Source organism: Talpa europaea (genome assembly GCF_964194135.1).
Source record: "Talpa europaea genome assembly, chromosome: 1".
Taxonomy (NCBI): Eukaryota; Metazoa; Chordata; class Mammalia; order Eulipotyphla; family Talpidae; genus Talpa; species Talpa europaea.
In genome coordinates this window covers 639,625-667,385 of record NC_140073.1, presented here as the reverse complement: position 1 = coordinate 667,385, position 27,761 = coordinate 639,625, and the positions used below count along the sequence as shown (strand labels likewise).

The following is a 27,761-nucleotide window of genomic DNA, read 5'->3' as shown; positions in this document are numbered from 1 at the left end:
TAGAAGGACACAGGCGCCTGAACCCGTGGTGCCGCCAGTCATGTGGTGACGGGGCTATTTTAGGGGTAGGATAAACAAGACAGTTCCTCTGGAGGGCGGCGGGAACAGCCAGAGGAAGGGCACGTGCAGGGCGCACCTGGCCAGCAGGTGTATAAAGGCCCCGCCCCCGCCAGGCCCCACACTCCACCCTCCTCTCTCCTCTCCTCTGACCCGCTCCGACCCGCACTCGCACTCACCACGACCATGGGCTGCTGTGGCTGCTCCGGAGGCTGCGGGGGCTGCGGGGGCTGCGGCTCCAGCTGCGGGGGCTGCGGGGGCTGCGGCTCCTGCTGTGTGCCCGCCTGCTGCTGTGTGCCCGCCTGCTGCTGTGTGCCCGCCTGCCCCTGCGCCAGCTGTGGCAAAGGGGGCTGTGGCTCCTGTGGGGGCTGTAAGGGAGGCTGTGGATCCTGTGGGGGCTGTAAGGGAGGCTGTGGCTCCTGCGGGGGCTGTGGCTCCTGTGGGGGCTGTAAGGGGGGCTGTGGCTCCTGTGGGGGTTGTGGCTCTTGTGGAGGCTGCAAGGGAGGCTGTGGCTCCTGTGGGGGCTGTAAGGGAGGCTGTGGCTCCTGTGGGGGCTGCAAGGGAGGCTGTGGCTCCTGTGGCTCCTGTGGGGGCTGTGGATCCTGTGGAGGCTGCAAGGGAGGCTGTGGCTCCTGTGGGGGCTGCAAGGGAGGCTGCGGCTCCTGTGGCTGCTCCCAGTCTACCTGCTGTGTCCCCGTCTGCTGCCAGTCCAGCTGCTGCAAGCCCAGCTGTTGCCAGTCCAGCTGCTGTGTCCCCGTTTGCTGCAAGCCCAGCTGCTGCCTGTCCAGCTGCTGCAAGCCCAGCTGTTGCCAGTCCAGCTGCTGTGTCCCCGTTTGCTGCAAGCCCAGCTGCTGCCAGTCCAGCTGTTGCAAGCCCAGCTGCTCCCAGTGCAGCTGCTGTGTCCCCGCCTGCTGCCAGTCCAGCTGCTGCAAGCCCAGCTGCTCCCAGTGCAGCTGCGCCCCCGTCTGCTGCCAGTGTAAGATCTGAGGCCCCGTCTGTCTGTGCCACAGGCACAGCTGCACAGCAGTGGGGAACCCCGCCCGCACCCCCTCACTAGTGTGAATGGTGTCTCTAATAAAGACCTGCTCTGACCCGGCGCTGTCTCGCTGCAGTCCCTCTCTCTGGCGCCGACAGCTCTTTCTGCAGGTGCCGGGCCCCGGGGCCTGGGGTGGGACGTGTGGCCACATAGTGGCTTCTCTCCACACACTGTGAGGGGGTGGCCGCAGCACCCCAACACAAGGGGGTGGCCCAGGAAGGGTGCGCAGGAGGGACGCGAAAGGGGAGAAAGTGGCTCCGGCGGTAAAGGGAGGGAAAGAGACCCCGGAGCTGGAGAAAGCTTTAAAAATCTTTGATTAAGGGCCTCCCCGGTGGCGCAGCGGCTGAGCGCTGGGCTGCAATGCTGCCCGCAGCCTCTGAGCGCCGGTTCGATTCCCGGCCTCCAGCGAGGGTCCCACATTGAGCCAAGACCTCTCCTGCCGCCCGCTGCTCCCCTCAGCAGTGTCCTTCGGTCCTTCTGCCTGCTCTGCTCCCCGCTCTGGCTCTGGTGAATCCTCTCCCCCTCCCGCGCTTCTGACTGTGCCCAGTGCTTGTATGAATAAATAAATAAATCTTTAAAAAAAAATCTTCTATTAAAAGGGCCCAACCAGAAACGCCCACGCTGGGCGCCGCGGCCCGGCACCAAGAGGCCTGTGGCCCCCGGGGAAGAGCCGCTCCCCACTTTGCCCCGGGGGACACGCGGCTCGTGAGCCGGGCTGAGAAGGGGCCCGCGCCCCGCGGTGCCCAGCAGCCAGGCCGGCACCCCTGCAGCGGGAGGGACCGGGCGGCGCGGTGAGGCCTCGCAGAGGGGCCGGGGCCGCCAAGGGCCCGAAGACTGTCCCACGGAATTCCACGGGGCACGGCGGCTTTGGGGGCGGCAGGCAGTGCCCCCGGGGCCTGACGCGACAGGGGGAAAGGGCGCGCCAAGGTCCTCCCGACGCGTCTGTCTTTTCTGACAGGCCAGCGCGATGTGAGGCAGACGGTGCCCGCGGCGACGCGAGCCCAGGTCCCCGCGAAGGGCCTGCGAGTGGGGTCGGGCGGGGGGCACGGGGGCGACGCCTCCTGCCTCCTCGGGGTCTCCGACGGACTCAAGCCTTGGTCTCCACGAAGCCAGCATCCGTGCTTCCCCGACGAGCCCCTCTCCGGCGCCCCGACGAGGCTGCGATGACTCTCCCCACGTCCCTGGGGTCTCTGTCCCCAGATGACCCCCGCTTCTCCTCCCGCGCCGGGCGCCTTTGCCGCCAGCGTTCGGCAGGGAGGGGGTGGTTTCAGGGCTCGGGCGGCCACGCGCCTGTGTCACTGCCCCGCCTCCAGCCGGCCGGACCGGGCTTCGGGGTGCTTGGAGGCTGGGGTCGAATTCTCTCACTTCTTTCTTTGCCGGGTCCCCAAGTCCCTGCGGGAGCCCAGGGCCGGCCGCCCCACCGCGCGGCCTTCGGGGGGGTCCCCGCCAGGTGCCCAGAACCCTGCCAGCCGTGGCCAGAGGCTCAGCACACAAGTCTCTTGGCTTAGACGCCTCCTGAGGGTCTTTTCGTTGCTGAAAAAGGTTCACCTGCTTCCGTGTCCAAGAGCTGGGGTGCGGGCCAGAGGGGCGGGGCGGGAGGACGCCCCAGAGACAGAGCGGGGAGCGGAACGGGCGGGTCCACTGGACACACTGCCGAGGGGAGCGGCGGGACGACGGGCGAGCCTGCCGCGCCCTGGGGTCGCCCGGCCGGGGACGGGCTCTGCGGCAGCGGCGGCAGCGGCTTCATGGGCTGAGACTGACCCGCGGCCGCCGGGGAGGTCCCGGGGGTTTGACTCTTCCGGGCGCTGAGACGCAGGAGCCGCTTCCACTGTTCTGGGACGGGGGAGGCTCGGCGGGTCCTGGTACCGGCGCCTTGGCTACAAGCCAGCACGGGTCGGCGGCGCCGTCGGCTCCCAGGGATGCCGCAGCCCGGCCGGCCGCTGCTCGGAGCGCGCGTGGCGGGGCGTGTGCGTGTGCGTGTGCGCGGGTCCTGCCTCTGGTCTCTGAGACTCTTGAATTGGGGTTTGCTGTCCGCGCACACCCCGGGGCGGCTCGGCCACGACCCCCCCCCCCGCCCCGGCCCTTCTCCTTTTCTCCCTGAGGCTGATCACGCGCCCCGCGCCCAGCGCCCCTCCCCACGCCCACCCGCCACCGCAAGGGCCGGCGCCACCCACAGGGCCGCTGCCCTCCCGGCCCGCGTCTCCTCGTAGCCCTGCGGGCAGCAGCCCCGGGCGCAGGGCGGTGGGGCCTGGCAGGGGCGGTCAGGCCCGAGGAGGCTTGCGCCGGAGACCCGGGTCTAGGGGGGCCGCCCACCCGTCCCTGCTGGCCAGGGGACCTTGGCGAACCGCCTGGGGGTCCCCCTACCAGCCCCGCCCTCGCAGCTGCCCGTTAGAGGGGGAGCACCCGGGGCTCCCCGCCAGCTGCTCGCAGCCCCTGTCCAGGGCCAGATGCCCCGGCGACCCCCGACAGCGAGCGTCCGCCCTTCCTGTCTCGCGTGAGAGGACAAGAGACTCAGAGTCCAAGCTCCAGCCACTCTCTTGGGCTCCCCATGTCCCACTCTCGGGGTCCAGGCATCTGGCGGAAGACAAAGCGAGGAGACAGGCGGCTGAGGGGCAGCCCCTCCCCCTGGGGCACTGGCCGCCCCGGACGCAGGTCCCCTAACTCTCCCTGCCGGTGCGCGGTCGACGCGCTGACCCCCGCGCCGTGGGGCTGGTTCCGAGTGCCCGGCGTGCCAGCGGCCCTGGGGGAACTGGGGTGTCGGCCCCTTTCAGAGCTGCTGGGCACACGGGCACCAGGCCCACCCTGCACCCAGCGCTCCCGGCCCCGCGGTGACCACACCTCCCCAAAGGGGTCCTCACCCCCCAATGATGTGGGGGCTGTTTCCCTGGGCAGCAGCGCCACCTGGTGTGCAGCCCCCGGAGGCAGCGCCCCGTCCTCTGGGTTCCCACCTGAGAAGAAACTTCAGAAAACCAGCCCCGCTGCCCGCCCAGGCCAGGAGGGCTCTGCCTCCCCGCCCGCCCGCCCCGCACCCCCCGCACCCCCGCACCCCCCCCCCCGCCCCCAGGCTCCACGGTCCCCTGCACGATGCCCGCGGCTCCGACACTGGACACCTGACCGTTCCGGGGGCACCGCCGCCTGCCCGGGCCCTCAGCGCACCCCCTCCCGCCGTGGCACCGCCCCACCTCATCCAGCGCGAGCCCCTCACTGGCACCTGGAGCAATCTGGGGTGCAGCTTGCAAGGCCTTTCTGCCGCCTCCATGTGCACAGCCCCGCTGCCCCCCCCCCCGGCGCCCGGAGCCCTCGACCCCCAGCCCCGAGAGCAGAGCCCGCGCCCACCCTCTGCCAGCCCGCAGGCGGTCGCGAGGAGCTCGGGGAGATGCTGGGGGGCCACAGGCCCCCTCTGCGCTGCGGGACCTCCAGACCGCGTAGCTGCCCCGTCCTGAGCCGCCCGTGGCCGCAGACCCTGTGCCCCGGCCCGGCGCTGCCCCGGCGCGCACACAGTGCCGGGGCCCCGGGGTGGGCTCCCCGGTGTGGCCAGGCACCCCGGTCCTTCCCCCACGGCCCACATTTCCTTCCCCGGCCACCTGCGCCCTCACCTGGTGTCCGGCCGCGGGCGCTCCGGTGCGGGGCCTCTGGCCCTTCTCCCTCCCGCCCGCCGCGGGCCGCCCGTCCTGTCCTCGGCTCCAGCCCCGGCGCTCCGGCTCCGACCACACCTGCCCGCTGCGCCCGCGGCCCCGGGGCCGCTCCTGCCACCGCCGGGCGCGGCTGGATCTTGGCTCCTGCAGACCCCACCCCACGCCCACCCGCCACCCCAGGGGCCAGCGCCACCCACATGACCACTGCCCTCCCGAGCCGCGTCCAGCCCAGCCTCCTGGCGGGAACAGCCGCGCCCTGGACAGGCGCTTACAGGGGGCGGCCTGCGTCTCCCGGCCTCAGGACGGGCTTCCTGCAGGCCGCTGCTGGCCGGTCGGGGCTCGGCTCCACCCCTGGGTGCAGGGCAGAGAGCTCCTGGGGCTTTGCTAAGATGCCGACCCCCTTCAGGACAGCTGCCCCCCGAAACACCCTCCCCAGGGCACCGGCGGGTGTGAGACCCTGGGGGACCCGGCCCGGAGCCACGGCAGCCGGTTTTCTGACATGGATCCTGGCTCCGCGCCCGACACCCCGCGGGGGGCGGACATAAGGTGGCGGCACGAGGGGACGACGCCCCTCAGCCGGCCGCCGCTCGCTCACACGCGCCAGCGGGGAGAGGCCGCGGGAGCGACAGGCGTGCCCGGCCTCGAGGTCTCCCCCGCCCTCTGCCGGGACACGCCGCGCCCAGAGCAGCGCTGGCGCTTCCGCCTACTATGGCGGGGCCGTCCGCGTCTGCCCGCGGACTCCCTCAGGTTGCCTCAGACGCGGTGGGCGCGGGACTGACAGTGGCTGCGCCTTCTGGGGAACGGGCCCCGGAGCATGGGGTCAGTCTCCTCCTCACCTCCTGGCGCCGGCACCCCCAGAGTCTGCTCTGCGCCTGCTTGACCGCGGCCGTCCCTGCTCCGGCTGCTCCCGCCGGCCCGGGGCCCGGGTTCCATCCCTTCCCGCTCAGCCGGTGCGTCCCGGAGCCGAGCTGCGTTCCTCGCGGCAGCCGCAGGGCGCCGAAGCCGCCCCGCATCCCGTGGCGTCCGGGGGGAGATTCTAGTCCTTTTCCCCTTGGAGTAACCCTTGCCGGCCAGGACTTCGCCCGCTGCCTCGGTGCCGCCTTCTGCCCGCTCCGTGCTCCCTTTACTGTTCTCTCCCCTCGCCGTCGGGACGGGGTGAGCGTCTGCGGCTTCTGTCTGACTCTGAATCTCTCTGTCCGTGCGGTGTGGACGTTGGGGCTTGCTCCGCGGTGACCAGGAGGCTCGCGGCAAACCTCGTCGGCAGGCCGTGCGCCCCAGGGCCGCGGGTCGTTGAGTGGACATCGTTCTGTGCCCCTGGATTCCACACACGCGATGCGCTTCTGCCCTCGGAGGAAGCGGCACTCCAATGCCCCAGCCTTGCCCATCGGGCGGCTCTGAGCCTGGCGCCCGCTCCTTTGCCATCGCTGAGCAGCTGCCCACTTGCGGGGTCACGAGCTGTCTCGGACTCACCTGCTCCTGCCGCCCACACCTCCAGAGCAGCCAGGAGCAGCCCGGAGCCAGTCGAGCTGCACCTGGTGGCAGTCAGAGAGGGTCTTGGTGCCAGGAGTGCCCGTAGCTACTGGGCTGGTCTCGCTCATAGCCTGTCCACGGGCAGAAGCCGCTCCACGGGACGTGCACCTCGGATGCTTAGTGGCCTCGCTGATGCAGACTCAGAGCTCCAGGGTTTTCTAACGCATCGATCCCCCACCCCCATTCCTGGCACCGGTATAACACGCTTGCCGCGCGTCACCCGCTCACAGCAGCCTCCGAGAGACAGTTGCCAACCACCCCCCACAGAACCCCGAGCGCTTTGTGATTTCAACGGATTTTCAGGATTCCCCTCTCCTGGCGTCTCTTCGCAAGGCCGCCTTTCGGCGGCCGCAGGGGGCGTGCAGACCCCAGGCGGACCCACGGTCTGAGTGTTTCCTCCCGCAGGGCGGGGCGGGGCTGCAGGTGGCGGGGCTGTGGCCTCCGTGGGCCGCGGGGAAGCCCCTCCTGCACAAGGCCCTCCAGCATCGGAGAGCGGGCGGGACTCCCCCCACCCCCCCCCGGAAAGCTTAGACTGGGGGATGTCCTGCAGGGGTCGCAGGAAAAGAGCCAGGAGGAGACTTCGGTGAGTGGAGAACGTGTTTATTTAGAGGTCAAACAGGGCGGCGTGGATATGAACACTGCAAACCAGGCCCGAGCCTCCGCAGGGAGGAGCAGGGCTGGGCGCAGGGAGGGGCTGAGTCTCCAGGAGGCTCCTCTGGGCCTCCTCCCAGGCTGGTGAGGCCTGGGGTGGGGCAGCGCGGGAGGACAGGCCGGAGGAGTGGTGAGGAGGGGCCTTGGGGCACCCCCAGCGACAGCGCCGCCCCCCCCATTCTGCAGCAGCAGGCGGGGCGGGTTCTGGTCCATCCAAGGGCTGGGGGGGGTGAGGGGCGGGGCCAGCAGGCGGGGCTTGGGTGTGACCCTCATGGGGTCACTGCAGGTGATGTGAGACCCAGCAGACATGGCGCTGGGAAGCAGCCCAGGGGCTCCTTAGCCCCCACCCTATTCCCGCGGGGTGTGGACACCGAGACCTCCCAAACTGCGAGTCGGGTAGGTGCCCCGCGGACCAGCCGGCCTGAGGCCAGAGGCCAGGGAGGCAGCTTGGCCAGAGCTGAGCTGGGGGGAGAACTTGCCAGAAGCAGTGGACTGGGAGTGACTCCCCTGAGGAGCCGGCGAGGAGGGCCTGGAGGTGTGGGTTGGGCTCAGCGATGAAACACGTACCTGGGAGGGGGCATCCGGGCCGCTCCTGAGCCCGCGCCTCAGATCTTGCACTGGCAGCAGACGGGGGCGCAGCTGCACTGGGAGCAGCTGGGCTTGCAGCAGCTGGACTGGCAGCAGGCGGGGACACAGCAGCTGCACTGGGAGCAGCTGGGCTTGCAGCAGCTGGACTGGCAGCAGCTGGGCTTGCAGCAGCTGGACTGGCAGCAGACGGGGACACAGCAGGTAGATTGGGAGCAGCCACAGGAGCCGCAGCCCCCACAGGAGCCACAGGCCCCACAGGATCCACAGCCCCCACAGGAGCCACAGCCTCCCTTGCAGCCCCCACAGGAGCCACAGCCTCCCTTGCAGCCCCCACAGGAGCCACAGCCCCCACAGGAGCCACAACCCCCCTTACAGCCCCCACAGGAGCCACAACTCCCACAGGAGCCGCAGCCCCCACAGGAGCCACAACCCCCCTTGCAGCCCCCACAGGAGCCACAACCCCCCTTACAGCCCCCACAGGAGCCACAGCCTCCCTTGCAGCCCCCACAGGAGCCACAACCCCCACAGGAGCCACAACCCCCCTTGCAGCCCCCACAGGAGCCACAGCCTCCCTTGCAGCCCCCACAGGAGCCACAACCCCCACAGGAGCCACAACCCCCCTTACAGCCCCCACAGGAGCCACAACCCCCCTTACAGCCCCCACAGGAGCCACAGCCTCCCTTGCAGCCCCCGCAGGAGCCACAGCCCCCTTTGCCACAGCTGGCGCAGGGGCAGGCGGGCACACAGCAGCAGGCGGGCACACAGCAGCAGGCGGGCACACAGCAGGAGCCGCAGCCCCCGCAGCCCCCGCAGCCCCCGCAGCTGGAGCCGCAGCCCCCGCAGCCTCCGGAGCAGCCACAGCAGCCCATGGTCGTGGTGAGTGTGAGTGCGGGTCGGAGCGGGTCAGAGGAGAGGAGAGAGGAGGGTGGAGTGTGGGGCCTGGCGGGGGCGGGGCCTTTATACACCTGCTGGCCAGGTGAGCCTGCACGTGCCCTTCCTGCTTCCTGTTCATGTGGGCACCGCCCTCCCCGGGGATTTCCTCCGCGTGGCCCCCACTAAGGGCCCCTGTTCACACGTGCCTTTGGGTGTCTGCCCGGCCCTCAGCGCCCCCACGTGCTGCTCCTCAGAACACCCGCCAGGCAGGGGAGGGTTGCGGGGAGGGCTGGAAGGGGGCTCACCTGGACCACGTGGGGGCCGGTGGGGGGCCCTGCCAGGTCTGTGCAGGCGGCTGGGGCTCCGGCACGGGCACGTCTGTGGGCGGGGGCTGCCTGGCCTGTGCCGCCGGGACCCGGCCCCTCCCGCCCCTCCTCCGCGGCTCCGGGGAGCTGTGGGCACTGCCCGCCGCAGGGACCCTGGCTGCCCACCCTCGCGCCCGCTGCCCCCCAGGCTCGGGACGTGCAGTGGGACAAACGGGCCTCAGGCAGACCCAGCACGTTGTCTTCTCTTTTTGTAAAGATTTATTTTTATTTGTTCACGCACACAAGAGCTGGGGTGCAGGCCAGAGGGCCGGGGGTGAGAGGACTCCCAGAGACAGAGTGGGGCGCCGAACAGGCGGATCCACGGAGACACACTGCCGAGGGGCGCAGCGGGGAGACAGGCGGGGTCTGGCCGGGGACCGAACTCCCGCTGCAGGGGCTGGAGACACCTCACAGGGCGGGGGCTGCCCCCTGCACCCCAGGGACGCCCCGGCATGTTTCTAGGTTGCCCATGTCCCAGAGGTGAGGGACGGTCAGCCTCCCTGTGCCTGGAGGCCGGACGCTCCGCCGCCCTCTGCAGCGGGCCCGGGTCGGGTCACCGGGAGGGGGTTGGGAAGCCCTGTGTAAAGCCCCAGCTCCCACCGCGGACGGGGACTCACTTTGGCCGGTCGTCGGGGAGGCCTGTGGCTCTGGGGTCTGGGTGGAGCCAGGCGGGGAGCGGCCCCTGCTGCTGGACCCCAGCTCCCAGGCCCCTGCAGCGCCCACTCGGCCGGGCCACGGGGCAGCGCCCGCTCTGGAGGACTCGTGCTGGGCCGTCCTCCCGGCGTCCACACCGGGACCCACCCTGCAGGCCGCCTGGACATGCCGGCAGGCGCCCGACGGGTGCGCTGGGCTGCAGGGGCCGCCGCTGCCAGGAGGCCCTCCCCGCGGTCCAGCTGCGCGAGGCAGCCCCGGAGGCACGGGCGGGAGAGGAGGGTCCTCGGATCCGGCTGGGCCCGCAGGGCTGGGGGCCCCCCTCATTCGCCACGGGTCTGCGGACAGTCGAGGCCACGGCCCGGCAGGCACCGCCAGGCCGTGCCCCGGGGCCGCCAGGACGGAGCGAGCCCGGCTGAGGCCGCTGCCCCTCCCGTCCCCTGCACGAAGCGGCGCTGGCCATGGCCCCCAGAGCCGGCGGGGGCCGGGGTGTGGGCGCCGCCCCGGAGGTGCGCGCAGGTGGGCCCCGGAGCCCCCCAGAGCCCGGCGCGCCTCCGTCTGGCGTGGAGAGAAGGGAGCAGCCGGGACACGACGCCGCCAGGCCGCGGCCCTGCGTGAGGCTCGCTGGCGGGAGCCGGAGCGGCCACGGGGCGCCGCGAACGCCAGAGAAGCTGGGGCTGCAGGCTCAGCCCCACCTGTCAGCCCCGGGCGGGCGCCCCTCCGGGCCCACCGCCTCCCGCCCCACAGCCCGGCCTGGCCCGGGTGCTCGGCCGGCGGAGGACGCAGCAGCCGAGCAAGTGAGGAGCCGTCAGGCCGCCTCCACAGCCCGCGCGCCAACACGAAGGGGCGCGAGGAATTCAGGGCCGCAAAGTGTGAGTAACTTTCTAAGAGGACGGAGAAGCAGGACCGCCGGGGGCGCGGCGGGTCGGCGCCGCATGTGAAGCTTTCCCCGCTCCGCAGCGCCGCGTCAGCCCCGCCGGCTGAGGAGACACCCCCACTGCGCGGCAGCCTCGCCCGCCTCCCGCCGCTCCCCTCGGCCGTGCGCTTCAGGGGGTCCGCGGCTCTGCTCCCCGCTCCGCCTCGGGTGGATCCCCTCACTCCACCCCCGCACCCCTGGCCTGCACCCCAGTTCCTGTATAAATAAATCCATCCTTTAAAAAAACACACAGAGAAGCAGAAGAAAAGACAAAACACCCGCACGCCGCACTACAGCCACAGGCCCAGCGGCGCCCGCCTTGGGCGCACAGGCCGCCGGGTGGTGCAGACACCTGTCAGGAACCCCGGCCCCTGCCGCGGACCAGCACAGCAGGAGACGATGACCCGTCGCAGGGTTGAGAGACTGCGCAGGGTGGTCAGGGATTCGGTTAAGGAAATGACAAACAGACACACTTCAAGGGAGAGTGTAAATCTGAGGGCCATTTTCTTTGAGTCGGTGGTCAGTATATACATGTTTTTTCTAGAGGCACAGGATCGTGAACATCAACGACATCAGCTTGCTCACAGGGTTAGCTTCTCATTGACAGGGCAGTGATTTAGGTCCAAAATACATCTGGACCTGGCCGCATTCCTAAGGAGACAGGCTAGTAACTCTTTCTATATTCTTGTACTAACTACTACTACTACCTACTCAGGTTCACTCAGAATTAATTGTCATGGGTGAATTTATATCATAATGCGGTTAATATCAAAGGTACTAAAGTCAAGCACATAATAGAAAGATTATTAAACCAACAATTCTATTACAACACAGTGTTTAGTAATGTTTCCTTTGCATTAGCCTAATTATTAAATTACGTATGTTTTTTAATTAGCAATCAATGACCAGAAAAAGGAAAGATTTTAGAGAGACAGTGGTAGCAGAATGAAGTGTGTGGGCCTTGAGAAAGCGAGATAAGGTTCCAGGTGGTCAGCATTTCTTTTAACCATCTTTGTGGCGGCTTCTGGTGGTCGTTATCTCTAGGCAGGCATTCGGCTTCTCTGCATCTTAGGGAGTTTGCTGTTCTCCCCCTGCGCGCATGGTTCCTTGCCCTGAGGGTCACTGCAGGGGGAGGTGCAGCAGGCCCCCAGGAGCCCCTATACCTGACCCCTGTGCCAGGCACCCCCGCCCCCAGGCGACGCCAAGCGGGGGAGGTCACACAGGTCCTTCCATGCAGCCCTTCCGCTGCCGGGGAGGGGAGAGGAGCTGTCATCCATGGGGAAGCCGACAACTGAGAGATCTCAGGAAAACCCTGAGGCCTCAGGAAGTAAACAGCCAGGAGGAAGGGCACGTGCAGGCGCACCTGGCCAGCAGGTGTATAAAGGCCCCGCCCCCGCCAGGCCCCACACTCCACCCTCCTCTCTCCTCTCCTCTGACCCGCTCCGACCCCCACTCGCACTCACCACGACCATGGGCTGCTGTGGCTGCTCCGGAGGCTGCGGGGGCTGCGGCTCCAGCTGCGGGGGCTGCGGGGGCTGCGGCTCCTGCTGTGTGCCCGCCTGCTGCTGTGTGCCCGCCTGCTGCTGTGTGCCCGCCTGCCCCTGCGCCAGCTGTGGCAAAGGGGGCTGTGGCTCCTGCGGGGGCTGCAAGGGAGGCTGTGGCTCCTGTGGGGGCTGCAAGGGAGGCTGTGGCTCCTGCGGGGGCTGTAAGGGGGGTTGTGGCTCCTGTGGGGGTTGTGGCTCCTGTGGGGGCTGTAAGGGAGGCTGTGGCTCCTGCGGGGGCTGTAAGGGAGGCTGTGGCTCCTGTGGGGTCTGCGGCTCATGTGGGGGCTGTAAGGGAGATTGTGGCTCCTGTGGGGGCTGCAAGGGAGGCTGTGGCTCCTGCGGGGGCTGTAAGGGGGGTTGTGGCTCCTGTGGGGGCTGCAGCTCCTGCGGGGGCTGCAAGGGAGGCTGTGGCTCCTGTGGGGGCTGCAAGGGAGGCTGTGGCTCCTGTGGGGGCTGTGGCTCCTGTGGGGGCTGTGGCTCCTGTGGCTGCTCCCAATCGACCTGCTGTGTCCCCGTCTGCTGCCAGTCCAGCTGCTGCAAGCCCAGCTGTTGCCAGTCCAGCTGCTGTGTCCCCGTTTGCTGCAAGCCCAGCTGCTGCCAGTCCAGCTGCTGCAAGCCCAGCTGCTCCCAGTGCAGCTGCTGTGTCCCCGCCTGCTGCCAGTCCAGCTGCTCCCAGTGCAGCTGCGCCCCCATCTGCTGCCAGTGCAAGATCTGAGCTTCACCCACACACGCCACGCAGGCCCTGCAGACCCCCACACCGTGGCTGGAGCTTCTCCCCAACCGCCGGTGTCTCCCCCGAGCCGTCTCCTGCTTCCGGGAGCTGGCTCTCCAGACCAAAGGGACACCGCTGGCTGGTGAGAGATGCCTGTCGCCATTAGGTCCCTCCTTCCCATCCCCGGGAGACACGCCCCTTCGTCCTGCACTCGCGCTGCAGCCTCTGCAGACCCTGCTCTGCACCCCGGCCTGCCTCTGGCTTGACTCGACCAGCCCGGACTGCCGGGCCTCCTGAACCCCCTTCTGCAGGCCTCCCCCGAGCCCCGTCCCCTGGCCCGTCTGGTCTCGGACCCCGTGGGAGGCAGCGGGCAGGGGTCCCCCGCGACTCGGGTGCGGCGTGGCCCTTGGTCACCAAGAGCGGGCCCCGCTTCGGGCCTCCCCAGGGGGTGGGAGCCCTGGCGTCCTGCCCCAGGTGTGAGACGCACAAAGCGCACCGCGAAGTCCCTGAATAAACCTGGTCCCCACACTCTGCCTCGGGCTGTCTTCCCTGCGTCTGTCGGGCAGAGACCCGGCTCCGTCCAGGTTCAAGTCCTGAGCAGCCTGTGCCTCCACCTGCCACCAGGTGCTCAGGGCGGGTGGGGGGGGGTGGTGGGGGGTGGGACCAGGCGCGCAGGTGTGTTAGGCCAGTGGCCGGGGCCGGGCGCACAGGTTTGTTGGGTCTGTGGCTGGGTGGGGCGGTGTAGTGGGTGGGGCCGGGGCCAGCAGTGAGCTCACCTGCAGGGGATCTGGGCCATGGAGCCCGAGCCACAGACAGAACCCCGGGTCTGGGCGCCAGGCTGGAGGCCTGCAGGCATCGCCCCTGCATCCTGCGGGACTGTTCCGGGGCCCCAGGAGGTCCTTGGAGGAGCCAATCTTCACCTCGGATGGAAGGACGAGAAGGTCCCTTAAGAAAGGGGGCTGGATGCTGCGTGGAGGTGAGAACTGGGGTGGAATGGAACTAACAGAGGGGCCAGCGGGGAGTCTGGCTCCCAGCAACCTTGGTATCAAGAGAGGCAGCTCCAAATTCAGGGTCTAAGACCAGACAGGGTCACTGAGAACTTGAAGCAGGAGAGCAGCATGATCAAAAGCAGGTTTTTTTTTAAATTTTATTTTTATATTCCCCAATACAATTGCAACCCCCTTATTTTGACCCCAAGCCCTCCTTTCCCCGCCCCCCAACCCCCCACAGAGTTTCTGGTTCATAGTTGTTTGTTGATTTTGATATTTTCTTTCTTATAGTTATTGTTTTTCCTGGTCCCTTATTTCGGTTTTCTAGATTCCTGCTATGAGTGAGACCATCCGGTGTTTTTCTTTTTCTTTCTGGCTTATTTCGCTGAGCATGATCCCTTCCAGCGCCATCCATGTTGCTGCAAATGGCATGTGTTTATCTTTTTTGAATGCTGAGTAATATTCCATGGTGTATATGGACCACATCTTCTTGATCCAGTCATCTATTTTTGGGCATTTGGGCTGTTTCCAAAGCTTAGCTATTGTAAACAGAGCTGCTATAAACATAGGGGTGCAGGTGCCCTTTGGAATTAATGTTTCTGTGTCCTTTGGGTAAATACCTAGGAGTGGAATTGCTGGATCATATGGAAGCTCCATCTTTAGCAGGTTGAGGAATCTCCACACAGCTCTCCACAGTGGCTGAACCAGTTTGCACTCGCACCAGCAGGGCAGGAGAGTTCCTTTTTCTCCACACCCTCGCCAACATTGGTTGTTGTTCGTTTTTTTAATATGTGCCATTCTCACTGGTGTGAGATGGTAAGAGGAGCAATCACAACGGACACAGCAGAAATCAAAAGAATAATCAGTAACTACTATGAACAGTTATATGGAAACAAGTTCTACAATCCAGAGGAGATGGACAAATTCCTACAACTCGACAGTCACCCAAAGCTAGATAAAGAAGAAACAGAACACCTAAACAGACCAATTACAATTAGCGAAATTGAAATGGTAATCAAAAACCTCCCCAAAAACAAAAGCCCAGGACCTGATGGATTTACAAATGAATTCTACCAAACATTCAGAGATGAATTAGTGCCTATCCTTCACAAACTCTTCCAAAAAATTGAGAAGGAAGGGACAATACCAAACACATTCTATGAAGCCAAAATTACACTAATATCAAAACCGAACAAGGACAAGACAAAAAAAGGAAAACTGCAGGCCAATCTCCCTAATGAACACAGATGCAAAAATCCTCAATAACATTTTAGCTACCATACATTATCTTATGTATCCATAAGATAATTCACCACAACCAAGTAGGATTCATTCCAGGGACACAAGGATGGTTCAACATCCGAAAATCAATCAATGTTATCCAACACATCAACAAAAAGAAATATAAAAACCACATGATAATATCAATAGATGCTGAGAAAGCTTTCGACAAAGTGCAACACCCATTCATGATAAAAGCCCTTGAAATTCTTGGGATACAAGGAACATACCTCAACACCATAAAGGCCATCTATGACAAGCCAACAGCCAGTATCATCCTCAATGGTGAAAAGCTGAAAGCAATTCCATTAAGATCTGGAACAAGACAAGGATGTCCACTCCCACCACTGCTTTTCAACATAATACTGGAAGTCCTAGCCAGGGCAATAAGACAAGAGAAAGACATCCAAGGAATCCAAATAGGAAAAGAAGAAGTCAAACTATCACTATTTGAAGATGATATGATAATCTACATAGAGAACCCCAAAAACTCCACAGAAAAACTAATTCAACTCATCAATCAGTTCAGTAAAGTGGCAGGATACAAAATCAACACGCAAAAGTCAGTAGCCTTCCTATACACAAACAATAAATCTGAAGAAGAAGAAATGAAAAAAACCATCCCTTTTATTATCGAAACAAAAAAAATCAAATATTTGGGAATAAATCTAACAAAGGAGGTAAAGGACCTATACAAAGAAAACTATAAAACACTGTTAAAAGAAATAGAAGAAGACACAAAGAAATGGAAAGACATCCCCTGCTCATGGATTGGAGGAATAAACATTATTAAAATGGCCATCCTACCAAAAGCAATATACAGATTCAAGGCTATTCCAATCAAAATTTCAATGTCATTCTTCAAAGAAATAGAACAATTATTGATGAAATTCATATGGAATCACCAAAAACCCCGAATAGCCAAAGCTCTCCTGAAAAAAAAAGAAGGGAATGGAGACATCACACTCCCAGACTTCAAACTATACTACAAAGCCATAATCATCAAAACTGCATGGTATTGGAACAAGAACAGACACACAGACCAATGGAATCGAACAGAAAATCCAGAAATAAACCCACAGATTTATGGTCAACTAATCTTTGACAAAGGAGCAAAGACTATGCATTGGAGAAAAGAAAGTTTGTTCAATAAATGGTGCTGGGAAAACTGGGTCGCTACATGCAAAAGAATGAAGCTTGACCACTACCTCACACCATACACACAAATCAACTCAAAATGGATTAAAGAACTAGACATGAGACCTGAAACCATAAAATACATAGAAGGAAATATAGGCGAAACACTACGGGATATGCACATCAAAGACATCTTTACAGACACATCACCCAAAGCAGTGACAGTGAAGGCAAAGATCAACAGCTGGGACTACATCCAATTAAAGAGCTTCTGCACAGCAAAAGAGACAATAACCAAAACAAAGAGAAACCGCACCGACTGGGAGAACATTTTTGCACCCAACACTAATGATAAAGGACTGATCACAAAAATCTGCAAAGAGCTGATGAGACTCAACAACAACAAAGAAAATAATCCCGTCAAAAAATGGGCAGAAGAGCTAAAAAGAAACTTCTCCGAAGAGGAAATGCAAATGGCCAACAGGCATATGAAACAATGTTCAACATCACTTGTCATCAGGGAAATGCAAATCAAAACTACCATGAGATACCATCTCACACCAGTGAGAATGGCACATATTAAAAAAACTAGCAACAACAAATGTTGGCGAGGATGTGGAGAGAAAGGAACTCTCCTGCTCGGCTGGTGGGAGTGCAAACTGGTCCCACCACTGTGGAGAGCTGTGGGGAGATTTCTGGACCTACTAAACATAGAGCTTCCATAGGATCCAGCAATTCCACTCCTAGGTATTTAACCGAAGGGCACAGAAACACCAATTCCAAAGGGCACCCGCACCCATGTGTTTATAGCAGCACTGTTTACAATAGCTAAGCTTTGGAAACAACCCAAATGCCCAAAATTAGATGACTGGATCAAGAAGATGTGGTACATATGCACCATGGAATATTACTCAGCATTCAAAAAAGATAAACTCATGCCATTTGCAGCAACATGGATGGCGCTGGAAGGGATCATGCTCAGCGAAATAAGCCAGAAAGAAAAAGAAAAACACCGGATGGTCTCACTCACAGCAGGAATCTAGAAAACTTAAATAAGGGACCAGGAAAATGAATAACTCTAAGAAAGTGAAAATCAAAATCAACAAAAACTATGAACCAGAGACACTTTTGGGGGGGTGGGGGGCGGGAGGGGAGGGATTGGGGTCAAAATGGGGGGGTTGCAATTGTATGGGGAATATAAAAATAAAATTTATTATTTTAAAAAAAAGTTTAATTATATCCTCAGAACTATTATGCATAAAGTTTTACGATCAAATGAAATAATCTAACTCATTAACATATGCAACTTGACTAATGATAGTTTTTGAATACAATGATTTTATATATAAATACGTATCTGTAAATTAATTGAAAACCACTAAACTTTTCTTTCAGTTAATGTAAGACAATGGCAAAAACAATTTTGATTTAAGCAGCATGGAAATAAATTTCTCTAACAAAAAAATTAATTCAAATGGAAATTGTCTCCAAGGGCTAATAGGGTGACTCTAGCCAGAAATGAGTATCTTTCTATTTTATTCTTCTTCCACCCTCAAATCAAGCTGCTATTTACAATAAAAGTAGGATTATGAGCAGAGTCAAACAATCCTAGCCGCTGCAACAAGAAGGAAAAAGAGAAAGTAGCAGCAAGCAAACTTTGGGCGGTTGTATTTATCACTTCACTTAATAGTCTATTGCATAGAGCCAATGGCATCACTAAAATTAGCTGATGTCAGGAAGACTAAGGAATTTATTCTTCAGTTGGTTAAACACAGATCCAACTAATATTCTTCTACCCACACAAGAAAAACAGTGGTGGGTGTCATGTGGTCACCACACCTGAAGGAGGACAGCCTACACTTCTCAAACACAAACTGTGTAAGCCAGCGTTACCACAACACTAAAAAAAAAAAAAAAAAAAATTAGAGGAGGAAGATACTTAACCGATAATTTTTAATAGGAGAGAGATACTGGGGAGACAATTGGGAATGTTGGGAATGTTGCCTCAATGTTCTGTCCCTATTGATGCAATTCCCGCTCAAACTATCCCGTCCACTAATGACTGTTCTCCATCTGTTAGTTGCCTAAGAGACCATTGACCTCATTCTGATTTTTCAATAAACATATATAAAATTTAAAAAAAAAAAGCTCTGGAGCAAGACAGGGATGTCCACTCTCACGGCTGCTCTTCAATATAACACTGGGAGTCCCAGCCAGAGCAAGAAGACAAGAGAAAGACATCCAGGGAACCCGAATAGGAAAAGAAGAAGTCACACTATCCCTATTCGCAGACGATAGGATACTATACATGGAGAACCCCAAAAACTCCCCAGGAAAACCAATTCAACTCATCAATCAGTTCAGGAAAGTGGCAGGATACAAAGTCAACACGCGAAAGTCGGTCGCCTTCCTCTACACCAACACCACATCTGAAGAGGGAGAAATCAAAGAAACCATCCCTTTCGTTATCGACACAGAAAAAACCAAGTACTTGGGAACAAATCTAACAGAAGAGGTAAAGGACCGACACAAAGGAAACCATCAAGACTGTCACAGGCAGGTTTTTGAAATCCCCGCGTGGCAGCCTGGCAGAGAACGGACCCGACACGGCCGCGCGGCAGCAAGTGGCTGGAGGCCGACCCGGCCACCGCGGCGCCAGGCCTGCCGGCCGTCACCAGGTGGAAGGCTGGCGCACCCCTGCACCCGTCTCCCGCCCTCCCGCCCAGCGTCTGTCCCTCGATCCACCCACCGCCCCTTCGTCTGTCATCATCACCCGCCCATTGCCTGACGCCGCACACGCCGGCCCTGGCCTCCTCAGCCCCGGTGTCCCCTGCACGCTGCCCACCGTCTGTCTGTACGCTGCCACCCGTCAGCGTGCCCACCCTGCCCGACTGTCGCCCTCCTGGGCAGCCCTCGCGCCCTCTCACCGGCTCCTCGGCCTGGTGTGGGTGTCTTTGGGGCGGGGCGTTGGGGTGGGGTGAGCAGCTCTCCATCTCCGCGGGTCATCCGGGGAGCGGCCCCCGGGCCTGAGCAGGCACCCCAGCTCCGGTGGCCACCTGTGACGAGGGTGTCCTGCGGAGGCGGCGCCTGCGTGGTGGAGCTGAGCGTGACCCGGCAGCCGAGAGCTGAGGGGCCGCTGCTGCCTCCCCCAGCCCCACCCACACCGCCCGGCTGCAAATCGGCTCTTCCCTTCAGGAGCCCGTGCCCGCGACATGCCCAGGGGTCTCCCGCCTGCTGAGTGAGGGCTGGGGGCGCTGCGGGGGGGCGGGTGGTGGCCCAAAACAATAGGTGCACACCTGCCCCAGGTGTGAAGTCCCTGAATAAGCCTCGTCCCCGCACTCTGCCTCGGGCTGTCTTCCCTGCGTCTGACGGGCAGAGACCCGGCTCCGTCCAGGCTCAAGTCCTGAACCTGGTCCTCAGAGTTCCGGTCACAGCTGGTCCTCAGAGCTGTGCGGGTCGGTGAGGACGAGGGAACACCAGCGCCTCCTGCTGCTACTCCCCTGCAGGTGCAACTGAGGGAGGGTGGAGTGGAGAGAGCACCCTCGATTAGGTGAGGAGCCTTAAGTGCTTCAGGGTGTCTGCACAGGAGGCGTGGCGGGCAGACATGGCAGAGATGAGAGAAAGAGGGCCGGGTGGCCCCGGAGGCAGGGAAGCCCCCCGGATGGAGAGCGGGAAGAACACACCTCACCAGAGCCCCAGGATGAAGGCACCTCACCAGTGCCCGCCAGGACACCCACTGCAGATGCTGCTCCCACAGCTTGGAGGCAGCAGAGTCTGGCTTCACGCCCCCCATTTGCTGTGGTCGGCTGCAGAAGTAAGTGTGGGGTTGGGGCCTGGAAGGGGGGGCTGCTGACACGCATAAGCCCGTGGACGTGGCCTTGGATGTAGCCCTGGTGGCACGCCCCAGAGGTGCTCAGATGCCGGAGGAACACAGTTAGGGCGGGCCACGACTGAGGGAGAAAGAAGAGCTGTTCTCGGAGGGGCGGGGACTTGGTGCTCAGCGTCAGGAGACGGGCTCAGAGTGGGGAAGCAGCGGCCACGGGTGACCAGCTCACAGGCAGAGTCGGTTTTGGGCTGCTGCTGCCACTACAATGTGCAGGAAGAGAGACCAGGGTGGAGCTGCCCACATAACACTGACACGCCTGCCTGCGGGGCTCAGCGTGTCCAGGCTGCTGATGGGACCGCACTGTGGGGTGGTCTGGAGCAAAGTGAGCTCAGTGCTCAGCACTGCTGGGCCTCAGGTGCAGGACTCCATGTCAGAAACCATCCAACAGGATTCAGGAGGACCCATGCGGGCCACCACTCTGATGTGTGGCTCCTGTGACATACATGGGAGATCCACTGGGATTTTGAAGGTGAAATACTGGCTGACTCACGCCAGTTGAGCTCAAAGCCTATAGAAACAGGGTGACGACAAAGCTGCTGTTGGATTCCCAGCTTCTGTGGGCAGGAGGCACAGTCAGGACACACGGGCAGGATGCACAGAGGGGACACGTGGGTGGGACGCACACTGACAGCTGCTCTTGAAAGCACCACAAGGGTGGCCTGAGCCCAGAGGGCGGCAGCTGCCGGGGCACTCTCTGCTGGCCCTCGGGAGCTTGTCCTGCTGGACCTCATGCTCTGCTGGGCGGTGACCTCTTTGCCTTCCCTTCTCTCCCTGGAGCGAGGACGCCTCTCTCTCGCACGCGTCCCACCGTCGCATGTGGAAGCTGGTTTTCTGGTCTACCATGAAGAGGTAAAGAGGAGGGGCCACACCCAGAGGAGCCCCAGATTTGACCAGAGGGTGCAGATGAGGGGATTTCCTGCTTTGGAGCCAGTGAGGCTCAGGGGCTTATGATTGATCTGGCACCAACTAGGTTGGGAAGTGGGGGAGTGTAGGGGTGGGGTGAGGGCAATTTGCATGGGGGACAATAGCACATTAGGAGACAGGCTGTAATCGGGCGAGGGGTCCAGGAGCCTGGTTGTCCTTGAAGACAAGGGACCACTGGTGCCTCACACTGACACAGCCCCTGCAGGTGCTGCTGACTGAGGGGGTGGGTGGGGAGAGCACCCTTGATTACATCGGGGAGCCCTAAGTGCTTCAGAACGTCCTCCTGAGAGGCACAGCGGACAGACACGACAGAGGAAGAGTCAGGAGCACCCCAATCAGACAGAGGCCTGGGGCGAGGGTGCCCACCCAGGGAGAGACAGAGACTGTCCCCCCCGGGGAGTCCGAGGGAGCCGGTCCTGCCGCAGTGGGACAGACTCTGTCTGCAGAGCTGTGAGAAGCAGTTCTGTGGCTTTTGGGTGCCAGAGGGGTCATTCGTGACAGCACCCCACCAGGCTCGCACCTGCGTGGAGGACCCCGGGCCTGGATACGCAGGGGTCGCACACCGCCGGGTGCCACCTGCTGCCATGGCTCCCTCTCGGGAAGCTGTCCTGGGAGCTGCTGGGGGCCAGCCTTGGGCACACCCCGGAGTGCACAGGTATCGAGCAGCACGTCTGCTCAGGGGAGGTTCTACCCCCGGACCTCACAAGCCGGGCTGTGGGGTGGCCCCGCGCTTCCACGGTCCCCCCACGTGCGCCTACCCCACCAGCGAGTGGCAACTGGATGGCATGGACCTCGCTCGGCCTCTCCAGCCGCCGCCTCCCACGCCCGTCTCGTGGACTCTTCCCAGAGGCAGGAGAGCCAGGTGGCTTGGGCTGCCCCTGTGTCTCCCGGATCCCCATCCCCGCCCAGGCTGCACCCCCCCCTCGGCCCTGCCCCACCACAGACCTCACACACCTGTGCGCCTGCCCCCCACCCCCCCGCCCTGAGCACCTGGTGGCAGGTGGAGGCACAGGCTGCTCAGGACTTGAGCCTGGAAGGAGCCGGGTCTCCGCCCGTCAGACGCAGGGAAGACAGCCCGAGGCAGAGTGCGGGGACCAGGTTTATTCAGGGACTTCGCGGCGCGCTTCGTGCGTCTCACACCTGGGGCAGGACGCCAGGGCTCCCACCCCCCGGGGAGGCCCGAAGCGGGGCCCGCTCTTGGTGACCAAGGGCCACGCCGCACCCTAGTCGCGGGGGACCCCTGCCCGCTGCCCCCCACGGGGTCCGAGACCAGACGGGCCAGGGGACGGGGCTCGGGGGAGGCCTGCAGAAGGGGGTTCAGGAGGCCCGGCAGTCCGGGCTGGTCGAGTCAAGCCAGAGCCAGGCCGGGGTGCAGAGCAGGGTCTGCAGAGGTTGCAGCGCAAGTGCAGGATGAAGGGGCGTGTCTCCCGGGGATGGGAAGGAGGGACCTAATGGCAACAGGCGACAGGCTTCTCTCACCAGCCAGCGGGGTCCCTTCAGTCTGGAGAGCCAGCTCCCGGAAGCAGGAGACGGCTCCGGGGAGACACCGGCGGTCGGGGAGCAGCTCCAGCCACGGTGTGGGGGTGCAGGGCCTGCGTGGCGGGTGTGGGTGAAGCTCAGATCTTGCACTGGCAGCAGATGGGGGCGCAGCTGCACTGGGAGCAGCTGGACTGGCAGCAGGCGGGGACACAGCAGCTGCACTGGGAGCAGCTGGGCTTGCAGCAGCTGGACTGGCAGCAGCTGGGCTTGCAGCAAACGGGGACACAGCAGCTGGACTGGCAACAGCTGGGCTTGCAGCAGCTGGACTGGCAGCAGACGGGGACACAGCAGGTAGATTGGGAGCAGCCACAGGAGCCGCAGCCCCCACAGGAGCCGCAGCCCCCACAGGAGCCACAGCCTCCCTTGCAGCCCCCACAGGAGCCACAGCCTCCCTTGCAGCCCCCGCAGGAGCTGCAGCCCCCACAGGAGCCACAGCCCCCACAGGAGCCACAATCTCCCTTACAGCCCCCACATGAGCCGCAGCCCCCACAGGAGCCACAGCCTCCCTTGCAGCCCCCACAGGAGCCACAACCCCCACAGGAGCCACAACCCCCCTTACAGCCCCCGCAGGAGCCACAGCCTCCCTTGCAGCCCCCGCAGGAGCCACAGCCTCCCTTGCAGCCCCCGCAGGAGCCACAGCCTCCCTTACAGCCCCCACAGGAGCCACAGCCTCCCTTGCAGCCCCCGCAGGAGCCACAGCCCCCTTTGCCACAGCTGGCGCAGGGGCAGGCGGGCACACAGCAGCAGGTAGGCACACAACAGCAGGCGGGCACACAGCAGGAGCCGCAGCCCCCGCAGCCCCCGCAGCTGGAGCCGCAGCCCCCGCAGCCTCCGGAGCAGCCACAGCAGCCCATGGTCGTGGTGAGTGCGAGTGCGGGTCGGAGCGGGTCAGAGGAGAGGAGAGAGGAGGGTGGAGTGTGGGGCCTGGTGGGGGCGGGGCCTTTATACACCTGCTGGCCAGGTGCGCCTGCACGTGCCCTTCCTCCTGGCTGTTTACTTCCTGAGGCCTCAGGGTTTTCCTGAGATCTCTCAGTTGTCGGCTTCCCCATGGATGACAGCTCCTCTCCCCTCCCCGGCAGCGGAAGGGCTGCATGGAAGGACCTGTGTGACCTCCCCGGCTTGGCGTCGCCTGGGGGCGGGGGTGCCTGGTACAGGGGTCAGGTATAGGGGCTCCTGGGGGCCTGCTGCACCTCCCCCTGCAGTGACCCTCAGGGCTAATGGCTGTTGCCATGGTCCCTGAGGTCCAGCGTGGGCAAGGAACCATGCGCGCAGGGGGAGAACAGCAAACTCCCTAAGATGCAGAGAAGCCGAATGCCTGCCAAGAGATAACGACCACCAGAAGCCGCCACAAAGATGGTTAAAAGAAATGCTGACCACCTGGAACCTTATCTCGCTTTCTCAAGGCCCACACACTTCATTCTGCTACCACTGTCTCTCTAAAATCTTTCCTTTTTCTGGTCATTGATTGCTAATTAAAAAACATACGTAATTTAATAATTAGGCTAATGCAAAGGAAACATTACTAAACACTGTGTTGTAATAGAATTGTTGGTTTAATAATCTTTCTATTATGTGCTTGACTTTAGTACCTTTGATATTAACCGCATTATGATATAAATTCACCCATGACAATTAATTCTGAGTGAACCTGAGTAGGTAGTAGTAGTAGTTAGTACAAGAATATAGAAAGAGTTACTAGCCTGTCTCCTTAGGAATGCGGCCAGGTCCAGATGTATTTTGGACCTAAATCACTGCCCTGTCAATGAGAAGCTAACCCTGTGAGCAAGCTGATGTCGTTGATGTTCACGATCCTGTGCCTCTAGAAAAAACATGTATATACTGACCACCGACTCAAAGAAAATGGCCCTCAGATTTACACTCTCCCTTGAAGTGTGTCTGTTTGTCATTTCCTTAACCGAATCCCTGACCACCCTGCGCAGTCTCTCAACCCTGCGACGGGTCATCGTCTCCTGCTGTGCTGGTCCGCGGCAGGGGCCCGGGGTTCCTGACAGGTGTCTGCACCACCCGGCGGCCTGTGCGCCCAAGGCGGGCGCCGCTGGGCCTGTGGCTGTAGTGCGGCGTGCGGGTGTTTTGTCTTTTCTTCTGCTTCTCTGAGCTTTTTTTTTAAAGGATGGATTTATTTATACAGGAACTGGGGTGCAGGCCAGGGGTGCGGGGTGGAGTGAGGGGATCCACCCGAGGCGGAGCGGGGAGCAGAGCCGCGGACCCCCTGAAGCGCACGGCCGAGGGGAGCGGCGGGAGGCGGGCGAGGCTGCCGCGCCGTGGGGGTGTCTCCTCAGCCGGCGGGGCTGACCCGGCGCTGCGGAGCGGGGAAAGCTTCACATGCGGCGCCGACCCGCCGCGCCCCCGGCGGTCCTGCTTCTCCGTCCTCTTAGAAAGTTACTCACACTTTGCGGCCCTGAATTCCTCGCGCCCCTTCGTGTTGGCGCGCGGGCTGTGGAGGCGGCCTGACGGCTCCTCACTAGCTCGGCTGCTGCGTCCTCCGCCGGCCGAGCACCCGGGCCAGGCCGGGCTGTGGGGCGGGAGGCGGTGGGCCCGGAGGGGCAGCTGCCCGGGGCTGACAGGTGGGGCTGAGCCTGCAGCCCCAGCTTCTCTGGCGTTCGCGGCGCCCCGTGGCCGCTCCGGCTCCCGCCAGCGAGCCTCACGCAGGGCCGCGGCCAGGCGGCGTCGTGTCCCGGCTGCTCCCTTCTCTCCACGCCAGACGGAGGCGCGCCGGGCTCTGGGGGGCTCCGGGGCCCACCTGCGCGCACCTCCGGGGCGGCGCCCACACCCCGGCCCCCGCCGGCTCTGCGGGCCGTGGCCAGCGCCGCTTCGTGCAGGGGACGGGAGGGGCAGCGGCCTCAGCCGGGCTCGCTCCGTCCTGGCGGCCCCGGGGCGCGGCCTGGCGGTGCCTGCCGGGCCGTGGCCTCGACTGTCCGCAGACCCGTGGCGAGTGAGGGGGGCCCCCAGCCCTGCGGGCCCAGCCGGATCCGAGGACCCTCCTCTCCCGCCCGCTGCCTCCGGGGCTGCCTCGCGCAGCTGGACCGCGGGGAGGGCCTCCTGGCAGCGGCGGCCCCTGCAGCCCAGCGCAGCCGTCTGGGCGCCTGCCGGCATGTCCAGCGGCCTGCAGGGTGGGTCCCGGTGTGGACGCCGGGAGGACGGCCCAGCACGAGTCCTCCAGAGCGGGCGCTGCCCCGTGCCCCGGCCGAGTGGGCGCTGCAGGGGCCTGGGAGCTGGGGCCCAGCAGCAGGGGCCGCTCCCCACCTGGCTCCACCCAGACCCCAGAGCCACTGGCCTCCCCGACGACCGGCCAAAGTGAGTCCCCCGTCTGCAGTGGGAGCTGGGGCTTCACGCAGGGCTTCCCAACGCCCGCCCGGCGACCCGACCCGGGCCCGCTGCAGAGGGCGGCGGAGCGTCCGGCCTCCAGGCACAGGGAGGCTGACCGTCCCTCACCTCTGGGACATGGGCAACCTAGAAACATGCTGGGGGCGTCCCTGGGGTACAGGGGGCAGCCCCCGCCCTGTGAGGTGTCTCCAGCCCCTGCAGCGGGAGTTCGGTCCCCGGCCAGACCCCGCCTGTCTCCCCGCTGCGCCCCTCGGCAGTGTGTCTCCGTGGATCCGCCTGTTCTGCGCCCCACTCTGTCTCTGGGAGTCCTCTCACCCCCGGCCCTCTGGCCTGCACCCCAGCTCTTGTGTGCGTGAACAAATAAAAATAAATCTTTACAAAAAGAGGACAACGTGCTGGGTCTGCCTGAGGCCCGTTTGTCCCACTGCACGTCCCGAGCCTGGGGGCAGCGGGCGCGAGGGTCGCAGCCGGGGTCCCTGCGGCGGGCAGTGCCCACAGCTCCCTGTAGCCGCAGAGGAGGGGCGGGAGGGGCCGGGTCCCGGCGGCACAGCCCAGGCAGCCTCCGCCCGCAGACGTGCCCGTGCCGGAGCCCCAGCCGCCTGCACAGACCTGGCAGGGCCCCCCACCGGCCCCCACGTGGTCCAGGTGAGCCCCCTTCCAGCCCTCCCCGCAACCCTCCCCTGCCTGGTGGGTGTTCTGAGGAGCAGCACGTGGGGGCGCTGAGGGCCGGGCAGACACCCAAAGGCACGTGTGAACAGGGGCCCTTAGTGGGGGCCACGCGGAGGAAATCCCCGGGGAGGGCGGTGCCCACATGAACAGGAAGCAGGAAGGGCACGTGCAGGGCGCACCTGGCCAGCAGGTGTATAAAGGCCCCGCCCCCGCCAGGCCTCACACTCCACCCTCCTCTCTCCCCTCCTCTGACCCGCTCCGACCCGCACTCGCACTCACCACGACCATGGGCTGCTGTGGCTGCTCCGGAGGCTGCGGGGGCTGCGGCTCCAGCTGCGGGGGCTGCGGGGGCTGCGGGGGCTGCGGGGGCTGCGGCTCCTGCTGTGTGCCCGCCTGCTGCTGTGTGCCCGCCTGCCCCTGTGCCAGCTGTGGCAAAGGGGGCTGTGGCTCCTGTGGGGGCTGTAAGGGGGGTTGTGGCTCCTGTGGGGGCTCTAAGGGGGGCTGTGGCTCCTGTGGGGGCTGCGGCTCCTGTGGGAGTTGTGGCTCCTGTGGGGGCTGTAAGGGGGGTTGTGGCTCCTGTGGGGGCTGCAAGGGAGGTTGTGGCTCCTGTGGGGGCTGTGGCTCCTGCGGGGGCTGTAAGGGAGGCTGTGGCTCCTGTGGGGGCTGCAAGGGAGGTTGTGGCTCCTGTGGGGGCTGTGGCTCCTGCGGGGGCTGTAAGGGAGGCTGTGGCTCCTGTGGGGGCTGCAAGGGAGGCTGTGGCTCCTGTGGAGGCTGTGGCTCCTGTGGGGGCTGTGGCTCCTGTGGGGGCTGCGGCTCCTGTGGCTGCTCCCAATCTACCTGCTGTGTCCCCGTCTGCTGCCAGTCCAGCTGCTGCAAGCCCAGCTGTTGCCAGTCCAGCTGCTGTGTCCCCGTTTGCTGCAAGCCCAGCTGCTGCCAGTCCAGCTGCTGTGTCCCCGTTTGCTGCAAGCCCAGCTGCTGCCAGTCCAGCTGCTGCAAGCCCAGCTGCTCCCAGTGCAGCTGCGCCCCCGTCTGCTGCCAGTGCAAGATCTGAGGCGCGGGCTCAGGAGCGGCCCGGATGCCCCCTCCCAGGTACGTGTTTCATCGCTGAGCCCAACCCACACCTCCAGGCCCTCCTCGCCGGCTCCTCAGGGGAGTCACTCCCAGTCCACTGCTTCTGGCAAGTTCTCCCCCCAGCTCAGCTCTGGCCGAGCTGCCTCCCTGGCCTCTGGCCTCAGGCCGGCTGGTCCGCGGGGCACCTGCCCGACTCGCAGTTCTGGGAGGTCTCGGTGTCCACACCCCGCGGGAATAGGGTGGGGGCTAAGGAGCCCCTGGGCTGCTTCCCAGCGCCATGTCTGCTGGGTCTCACATCACCTGCAGTGACCCCATGAGGGTCACACCCAAGCCCCGCCTGCTGGCCCCGCCCCTCACCCCCC

General features: G+C 63.2%; 4 protein-coding genes across 13 annotated transcripts in view; 1 reads left to right on the top strand and 3 right to left on the bottom strand.

The window, feature by feature from the left end:
- Positions 1-27,761, bottom strand: part of TNNI2 (troponin I2, fast skeletal type) — a 171,015-nt gene that overhangs the window by 45,816 nt on the left and 97,438 nt on the right. The gene's annotated exons all lie outside the window — the stretch shown is intronic.
- Positions 244-27,379, top strand: LOC311182709 (uncharacterized protein; the record flags this gene model as incomplete). 7 transcript variants are annotated; one of them, XM_084251737.1, is made up of 4 exons in its annotated part: positions 244-427; positions 551-721; positions 11,798-12,319; positions 26,640-27,379. In XM_084251737.1, the coding sequence occupies 4 exons, from the start codon at positions 244-246 to the stop codon at positions 27,377-27,379; spliced, it is 1,617 nt and encodes a 538-aa protein (XP_084107863.1). The 7 variants fall into 7 exon arrangements, with proteins under 7 accessions (XP_084107863.1, XP_084107867.1, XP_084107866.1 ...); XM_084251741.1 differs by lacking the exons at positions 11,798-12,319; positions 26,640-27,379 and having other exon boundaries at positions 244-367; positions 563-1,044; XM_084251740.1 differs by lacking the exons at positions 11,798-12,319; positions 26,640-27,379 and having other exon boundaries at positions 244-394; positions 563-1,044.
- LOC311182757 (uncharacterized protein) lies at positions 7,515-8,366 on the bottom strand (the record flags this gene model as incomplete). Of its 4 annotated transcripts, none has more annotated exons than XM_084251850.1 (2): positions 7,515-7,726; positions 7,925-8,366. In XM_084251850.1, 2 exons carry the CDS (start codon positions 8,364-8,366, stop codon positions 7,515-7,517), a joined length of 654 nt encoding a protein of 217 aa, XP_084107976.1. The 4 variants fall into 4 exon arrangements, with proteins under 4 accessions (XP_084107976.1, XP_084107978.1, XP_084107975.1 ...); XM_084251852.1 differs by having other exon boundaries at positions 8,111-8,366; XM_084251849.1 differs by having other exon boundaries at positions 7,515-7,987; positions 8,171-8,366.
- LOC311182760 (uncharacterized protein) lies at positions 22,392-23,168 on the bottom strand (the record flags this gene model as incomplete). Its single annotated transcript, XM_084251856.1, has 1 exon — positions 22,392-23,168. The coding sequence occupies one exon, from the start codon at positions 23,166-23,168 to the stop codon at positions 22,392-22,394; it is 777 nt and encodes a 258-aa protein (XP_084107982.1).